The 8,873-nt window shown below is 53.4% G+C and overlaps 1 protein-coding gene across 1 annotated transcript; it reads right to left on the bottom strand.

Moving 5' to 3' along the window:
- Positions 1–4,602: 4,602 nt before the first annotated feature.
- SPBR_06407 (transcriptional activator xlnR) lies at positions 4,603–8,561 on the bottom strand (the record flags this gene model as incomplete). The annotated part of the gene is made up of 2 exons (XM_040764664.1): positions 4,603–8,114; positions 8,189–8,561. 2 exons carry the CDS (start codon positions 8,559–8,561, stop codon positions 4,603–4,605), a joined length of 3,885 nt encoding a protein of 1,294 aa, XP_040616903.1.
- Positions 8,562–8,873: the final 312 nt, after the last annotated feature.

Raw genomic sequence — 8,873 nt, 5'->3', positions numbered from 1 at the left:
TTCTTTTTGTTTCGCTTTTTTTTTCTTCTCTCCACTATTTTTATACCGTTTGCCTCTCTCATTGCTGTCACTACCGGTTGGAAGCGCCCTTTTGACAAGGATGCTGCGTATTTGAGCTACTACCGTACCCAATTGACCCCTTCTCAAACGTACGTCGTACCTTGTCTATTACATTTGGCTCATAACCTTTCCGAGTCTGTACGCACTTTCATATGTGCTTTCGCTACTCTGTCCCCAATTTCAACAGCTTTTCGTTTCTCTCGTCTCCTCCACTTCCATCCCACTTTGCCATCTCCGTTGTTTCTACGTGTTCTCCACGCCTCTCACTCTCAGCTTCCCTTTTTCTGATCCAGCCTCCCTTTAACTCTGTCAACTATCCTCAGAACAAAAAATAGAAACAAACGCAATGTACCAAGACCCGCTTCGGACCCTAGTTCCTAGCTCATAGGTCTCTGGTTCTTCTCCAGTTTTGCATCCTGCTTGCCGTTACCTTTCGCCCAAGCGCAGAACCTCAATGCGGGTCAGCTGAGCGAAACGGCTTCGTCCCGCCGGCCAGTTCCTTGTCCGTCATGCGGCCGGTGCAGACAAGCTAAGTTTCACGGGTGCAAAGAGCACGACTGTCAAAGGTCAGGAGTGGCGGAAGTGCCAGACGTGCCATAGCCGGGCCCATGGGATATACCGTCAGGTGGAAATGGGCGTCCTGATAACTCCCGTCCCCAAGCCAAGCTTATTTCACTTTTCTTTGTATTTCTTTTATGTTTCTTCTTCTTTTGCTCTCCTCTATTTCGTGACATTTACTCCATGCTTTGTACTCTATTCCGACTACCCAAATACGCCCACAAAATCGCCCAATAACCCACTCTCCGTATAAATGCAAGGAGCATTTTGGAACATCCGTCTGCTTCCTTTTTTCTAATCCCTTCTCCCCTTACCGGCCCACCATCTTTTTTTGACAACCACCTTGACAACTGCCTTGTGCCCTGTTCCCAGACCGGCTTGCCATTGCCACCGTTCTTTGTGAACTTTGGATGCCCCTCCGGAGCCACGGTACCCTTACCACGACATCAGCACGTCTACCGTCAAGACCAACCAACTCCCGCAACCAAAACTCGGGACCACAACCAGACTACAACCGAATAACAACTGAAGAACAACCCACAACCACGGCAGACCAAGGCGAGGACAAGTACGAAGATACCATCACCCTTTGTACGAGAGCACCACCATCCCGTCTCTTGTCCCCCTACACTTTACCTTCTTCTCTTTCTGGATCAGACGTTTTCCTGGGACCGGCGCGTTTCCCCCGTTAACACGCCCTCTCTCACGTTGCTATCTGTTTCGGAGACGATCCCATTTGAAAGAGGCTGCCACCTCATTTTGTCTTTTTGGCCAGTCTTGATATAAAGAGTGGCCCGATTTCCGACTTTCTCTTCCCCTTTGGTCGCTACTCAACCCTACTTGGATTTCCCCCATTGTCTACGCTCTGCTCGGCAAACATCTTTCCGTACCTCGCCTCACAGTACGTTATTCTCGTTGCTGTTCTGTGCAACGCAAACGATTTGACCTACAAAATCCGTACACCTCAACCTGCCAACATCAGGCTCAGTACGACTTCACACCTTGCACACCTTGCACAAACGCAAAGTGGACGGACATCCACGCCCCCGGGGTTCTTTGACTTTCGTAAGTTCAGTCCACAATGAGAATCAAGAGACAACATAGATGGCAACTCTGCATTCCGTCGGGGTTTTGTGTCTACGTCTGTCCTCATATAGAGTAGACTACTTCAAGTGTCTTGTATCATGTTTTATTCTAACATCTACACTGGCAGAGGCTTCACAAAAGAGGGAAGGACAGAAACTGGACTGTTGCTTCCTTCAAAGCTCCATTTTATTCAAAGAACTTTTGAGGGAGTTTTTCGCAGTATAACTTGCGCCTGGTCCCTCGCCTGGTCCCTCGCCTTCCCTCCTTTTCCTTCCATCTTCTCCTCCTTTCTACAAACGAAGGCCTCCCCTCCGTCACCAGCACAAAAAGCGGCGATTTCACTATTTCTTTACTACGAGCTCTTAACTCTCTTTCTTACTCGTCTTGTCTATCTTCACCCATTGCCCCCCTCACAACCACAATCATGTCTAATCCCAAGACGTGCCACCACTACTTCGTCTACATCAAGTCCGACAACAGTTATCTCACCTTCCAGTGCAGCTACTGTATGCTGGGAGAGCTGTTTGCCGTCTACGAGTGCCAACTCTGCCAGCTCAAGATCTGCGGGCCGTGCTTGGATTCGATGTGAACGAAGCACCAGAATATGGAAGAAGGGCGTTGGAACTGCACAGGGGTGTTCTGACGTGAGTTCGTACCTGTCGTTTCTCCTACAGACCGGACGCAGTACTGATTATTTCTACTTCTCTGCCCTTCTACAGAGTGTCTTGGCGCTTGGGCGAAAGCGTTTGAAATTTTGTCTTCGCCGCGATGGTTTTATTGTTTGGAATTTTGAAAAGATGTCTTATACACGGATTTGACCCTGGAAAAGCAACGGACCGCGACGGAAACTTTGGCTTATGGATCGGGATCGGAAAAGGAAAAATCTAGAATAGGAACAGGGACTAGGAGCCGGAATCAGGACAAGGATTCCTGGCAAGATAGAACAAAGCACGATTATGTTTGTCTGCTTCTTGGTTACGTTCCCTTTATATCGTTGTGTGTATCAATGGTCCTCTCGAAAATCACGAGCACGAGATTATCATATGGATGAACTGTGCGGGTCATACAAAGCATCGAATCACAGCGACCCAAAAGGACGGCCAAAACTGGTGTGATTTTCGTGATACCCAACACCAGCCAGAACCTCCCAGCCCAGCCTATGGTGTTGCAACATCCTGGCAGGTGACTGGTGTGGACTGTTGGTTGTCCGCGTTGGTCGTGCTCGTTTGCTGTCTACGCCCAAAGAGTCCTGGTAAAGTATTTCGTGCCGCCCTGCCCACTGTTCCTCTTCTTTCCTTGTGTTAAGACGTCTCGATCGACGCTGTGTTACCTGATCATACAGTGACAAGGCGACAGACAGGACAGGTTCGTGACACAAGGAGGAGGGTTCAACGCAGGGCCAAAAAGATCAGCTAGGAAAAGGAAGGAAAAGGAAGGAAAATGAACATAAAAAGGGCCAGAAAAAAACAAAAAGAAACAAAATGGCCGTGGTTGCACACGGCTTCCCGGGTGCACGGCTCGTGCAACAAGACAACAGGAGGGTAAAGGGAAGAGCCGGGACAGGACAAAAGATGGAAGTAGGGAACAAACACCACGGTTAGGATACACAAAAGCAACACACGTAGAAGAACTGAGGCCGAGACCATCCATAAGAACCGACAATCCGCACGCATAGACGTGCCCCGTATTACACCGCACTAATTCTCGGTTGTTGGGCTCGGCGAGTTTGCGGCCCTCATCCGGGGAAATAAAAGGATGAAAAGGCAACGCGTGAAGCTGCAAAGATCCGGTAGTTGGGTGCTTGTGTAGAGATAGTTCCTAGCTGTAGGCGTTTATGTTGGCCTCCAATCGTATCGTTTTCCATGTATTTATTTGCGTTAGAGCTTCAATGATAAAATATCATTTTATTCTTATGCTGGTAATTATGTTACATAAAGGAATAAAGGATACGAGATAGAGAGAGAGTGTGTGTGTCTGTAGTCGTATTATTCACAGAAGAGCCGAGGACAACAACTTATAAAGTGCAGTTGGTCCAACTAGCATCCAATAAATGCACCGTAGCCGTCGGGGACTGTTCCGACTGCTGCAAAGCCACCATCCATCGAAATTACTGGCAAAAGCAGATCGCCTTTTGCGAAGCGAACGCAAGGATTGTGTAACTCGAAGGCATACCAAGTGACTTCCGGCCAGGCTGGAAGCCTGAACATTGGGCCGCAGGGCCTGAAGGAAAAGCAAGGACCTTCTCCGGCACATTTGGGGGGAAACGGCTCCCAAATCCCTCGAGCCAAACCGTTGTACGGGCAGTACGGCTAGAACAAAGCACCGTTAGATGACGTGAATAAGAATGCAAAGATACGACTGGTGTGGTAAAAGTGGAATGGCTGTATCATATGTTGCGAATGTTTTGTAAATTTATATGAGAAAATTTTTTAACGCATCTTTGCACACCCCAATGGCATGTCAGATCTAGAAGTCGAGTAGATAAAGCAACAACCAAAGCATAAACGTAGCAATCCAAATATTACCCCGGCCCGTTAACAGTGTAACAGAAACAATGGCGAAACTGCGAGCCCATCCGTATCCGTGTCGTTTGCGTTGTTGCGTAATAAATAATAATGTCGTCTCTCGTTGTGAGTTTCAGTTTCCAAGTTTTCCCCGATTCGTTGCAGCACGCTAAGACAATACAGAAAGAAAAGACAACAAAAAAGAAGCGAATCATAAGACAGCAAAACTAAGAACGCCTGCCGGTTATCCATCCATCCCTCTCCTTGTAAACCATACTCTAAGGCAATGTAAAACGTAGAATGTGTAAAGGAAGACCTGAAAAGAAAGGATAATAAAGGGAAAGAAAAGTTCTGAGAAAAGACATATGCATAACACGGAGCCTCAACACCAACTTTATAGGGCCAGGCCGGTGCCATCGCCGGTCCACCGGTAGAGCGATAGCAACTCGCGGCGGCGCATGTGCTGCTCGCCCAGGTCCTCGGGGACACGACCGCGCACCTGTGCCAGGGCGCTGCGCATGACGCGCGAGAAGTTGCGCTGGTATTCGGTGTTGAGGGTCACAACACAAGCCTCGTGTGCGCGGATGATGGTCTCGCAGGCGCGAACTACCCTGGTACTGGCCTCGAGCTGCAGCTTGTCGGCTATGAGCAGGAGCAAGAAAGAGCCTTGCAGCAGGTAGATGCCGAAGAAGAAGGGCATGAACTCCAGGCCTGGATCGTACTCCAGGATGCTGCTGATGGCCTCAGCAGCCGACACAGCATGGCCAGTGGCGGTGATGAAACCTTGAGAGCTGATCCACAAGTCGTTGTCATCGAGCAGGTTGACAGGGTCCCACTTGCCGGCAAGCAAAATGTGCAGGACGTGCATGACGTGTGTGCCGTAAGCGACCACGATGCGTGTCTGGATGTCGAGCTCGGTCATGCGAACAAGGGGCGCGGCAGCCAAAGTCATGGGCGCAGCAATCGACGAGGTTGTCGGCAGCGGGGTCGAATGAATGGAGTGCATAGACTGCACGCTGTGGCCCGATGGCGTACCGGCATCCTGGGGAGCGGAGGCAGCACGGCCAGTGGCAAGGGCACCAACGGTGATGCTGGCATCCATATTGTTTTGGCTGTTCTTGGAGTGAGCGTCGGCAGCATTGCTTGCATCAGCAGCGGCGAGAGCTGCGGCTGCCTGCTCCTCATGGGCGGTGGCCAGGGCAGACGGGCTGAGCGTGCGGTGTTCAAAGGCCTTGAGGCTCCGCTCGTAGATAGCCAAGTGTCGGGTGATCTCAGACATCTGCATGTCCCACTCCTGGGAGGTGCGGAAGCCGAGCCCGAAGCGTGGGTGGTTGCGGGCATGGTGCAGGTCGACAATCTCGCCGAGGATGGTCATGAGCGGCAAGAAGTAGCCATAGATGCTGTGGCCACAGCACTCAAACGATGGCCCACGATGACTGCGAGACCCTCTGGCCGAGCCCTTGTCATTCTGGCTCTCTTTGTTGTCCGCGTCCGCACGCTTCACACCCTCATCACTTTCCTCGTCCTCGGCAACGTTATTCTTTGCCGCTTTGCCTTCACTGCTGGAAGCCTCGCTGAATTCGCCGTTCTGCCAGTCCGTGTCGTCCATGGGACGCAGGAGACCGTCGCACTCAATGTCCAGCAGGAACAGGGGGCGGTTGTAGCACAGCGCAAGGTGGCGGTCAACAATGTAGACGAGCCACCAGATGCGGCGGCGCTCTTCACGTTCTTCTTCAGAAATGACATACACGGGTATGGAGTTGGTAGTAGAGCTTGTGACAGCGACACCACCCTCCAGGCTTCCATCAATGGCCTCAATACCGTCCATGCTGTCGATGCTGCCAATGCCGTCGATGTCGTTGATACCGTCGATACCGTTCATACCCATGAGGTCGTTCTCGCGCTCATTCCTGTCGGCGCCCTCTGCATTCACTTCGCGCGTCGCACGTGTTTGCTGCTGGCGCGCCTGAGTCTCTGCTTGCTGGCCTTGGCCCTGTTGGTTATTGTGTGCTTCCGTCTGGGCAGACGTAGCATGCGGAGGCAGCTCACGGCCCAGCTTGAGCTCGCGTGCCAGCGACCAGGCGGCGTTCCACCAGCGCAGACTGGCGCCCTTGTACTCGCTGGCAGAGACAACTGTGGCCAGATGAATGTATGTGGCGACGTCGTCAATGGTACCAGCCGCGCCAAAAGCGCCACCGCTGGTGTTTCCGTTTCCGTTTACGTTCCCGTTTCCATTGGCGTTGTCGCCGGAATTGGCAGTGGTGACGGCCAAGTTCATTGTCTCCATGGTCGCATGGGCCAGCGCGGCCTCCATGCTAATGGTACCAGGCATGGCAACGCCCAGACCCCCGAGCGACACGCCATCAAAGACAGGGCTATCCATGCCCGTAGCCTGCATGCTCTCATCCACATTGTTGTCGCCGTGGCGGAGACCATTCTCCTGGAGCTGCAAGTCGTCGCCATTGCCAGCATTTGACGGAGTGTGGATCAGGGGCTTCAGCAGGCCAACGGTCAACTCGAGCAGCTTCTGGCAAATCTTGCCGCGGGCTGAGGGCACACTGGTGAGGAAGGGAGCGTCGCTTGTCTGGGCTGCGACCCACAGCATGCTTGCGAGCAGAGCGGGCTGGCAGGCACGTGGCTTGGTCGGGTGCAAGAACGAACGCTTGCGGAAGACAAAGCCCAGGACATAAGGAGACATGGGGTGCATCTGGGCTGAAGACGAGCTGGCAAAGTAGAGGTCGATGAGATCGCAGGCGAGTGTAAGCGGCACGATGCCTGCTAGGTGCGGAACCAAGGGCTCCAGCACGGGATAGCGCAGCTGTGTTGGATTGTAGCTGCTCGGCATCATGTGCTGGGTTTGGTGCTGATGCTGATGCTGGTCACGGCGTGCGTGTTGACCGTTCGGATCATTGTGGTGCGAGTGGTGGCTGGCCATAGGCCCGTTCATGGATGGGGACATACCTGGCGCCAGACCGTTGAGCCCACTCATCCCGACACCAGCTGCACCCGCCAGAGCTGGGTGCATATTGTGCATATTCTGCATTCCGTGCATGGTCTGCAGACCTTGCATGTGCTGCTGCTGCTGCTGCTGCTGCTGCACCTGGTGTTGCTGTTGTTGTTGGGCCTGCACCTGCTGCTGCTGCTGCTGCTGTGAGGGATACTGTTGGTGTTGCGGTGGAGGCGGTGAGGACATGGTCATCCAAGGCGGCGACCCAGTGTCACCGGCCATCGGGTATGCGCTCAGCGGGCTCGTGCCCATGCGGAAGCTGCTTGCATTGGTCGAAAAGCCAGTCGGGCTTTGCGTCTGCAGCCCATAAGGCAACTCCGGGTAGTTGGATATCGTGGCTTGCGACTGCGTATAAGGCTGGTGAGGCCCGTGGTGACCGGCGCCCATTGCAGCAGCGGCTGCAGCGGCAGCCTGGGCTTGAGCCTGCTGGTGCTGCTGTTGCTGTTGCTGTTGCTGGCGTTCGTATGGATTTTGCATTGTGGCAGCTGCAACTCCGTAGCTGTTGAGATCAAGGCCGCCAGCCGAGCCATCCAGGTGGTGAGAGTGCTGCTGCTGCTGATGGTGCTGCTGCTGGTCCATATGGTGGTGCATATCGCCGCCGGCCATGTCACTCAGGCTCTCCATGCTGCCGGTGCGCTGGCTGCGCTGCATGGCATCTTCAGCAAGGTCGTTCATCAGTTTTTCGTTGGCGCTTTGCGGATGGCCGTCGTTGCTGGCAGAGCTGCTGTGTGTGGCATTGTTGAGGCCGGCCTTGGTGTCACTTTGATCATCGCCGTTCCCCTCAGCTTTCACCTGAGCAGCGGCAGCCGCCTGCGCAGCTGCCTGCTGGGCCAGATCTTTGCGCGAAGCCTTGCCGCGCTTCTTGCGTTCGCGGATATATTCACAGCCCAGTCCGAATTCTACCGTGAATTGTTAGCGGGTGGTGAGATTCTAGAGGTGTTGAAGATGAAAACTCTGGGAGAGAAAAACCTACCAATGCAGTGGGCGCACGGGTGCTGGCCATCACACTTTGTCCGGAGCTGGTTGCACTGGTCGCACGCACGGCTGATGCGGCGGCGAATTGGCCCGGCCGCACTGCCACCGCGTGCAGGCCCATACGGGTTCTGACGGTGCTTCACCTGCTGGCTGTGACCAGGGCGTGCGAGATGCGGGTTGCCATGCGGGTTGTGAGGGTTGTGGACACCGACGTGCTGCTGCAGCTGCTGTAGGGCATAGTGCGACCCTTGGGCGAGGGCATCCATACCGGGTGCATGCATGTGAGCGGCCGGTACATGACCGTTGGACAGCAGCGTGGTGGTGGGGATGGTGTGGTAGGGAGAAAAGCGGTGAAGCGGGTTGGACAGCATGGCGATGGATGCGAGATGATTGAGACGTGCGAGAGGTGAGAGATCGAGTAGTTGAAGGAATGAAGCAAAAATTGTCGAGTGTGACGTTGAAAGAGAAAAAAAAAACGTTGGGCCAACTTCAAACGAGTGATGGCAGTTGGGTGAAGCTCCAGCAACTGGGACAAGAAGTCGATATAAACGAGGGTAGACAGTAAAAGTCAAGAAAGAAAAGACAGTGAAAATGAGGGAGGAGAAGAGGTGAGAGGCAAGAACTCGACAAGGTTGATGGGGTTGGCGATGATAAATACAACGAGACGAGGCGGGACAAGATCA

The sequence above is a fragment of the Sporothrix brasiliensis genome, assembly GCF_000820605.1.
Source record: "Sporothrix brasiliensis 5110 chromosome Unknown Cont20, whole genome shotgun sequence".
Taxonomy (NCBI): domain Eukaryota; kingdom Fungi; phylum Ascomycota; class Sordariomycetes; order Ophiostomatales; family Ophiostomataceae; genus Sporothrix; species Sporothrix brasiliensis.
The sequence above is the reverse complement of the archived record's forward strand: the minus strand, read 5'-3'. Positions and strand labels throughout refer to the sequence as shown.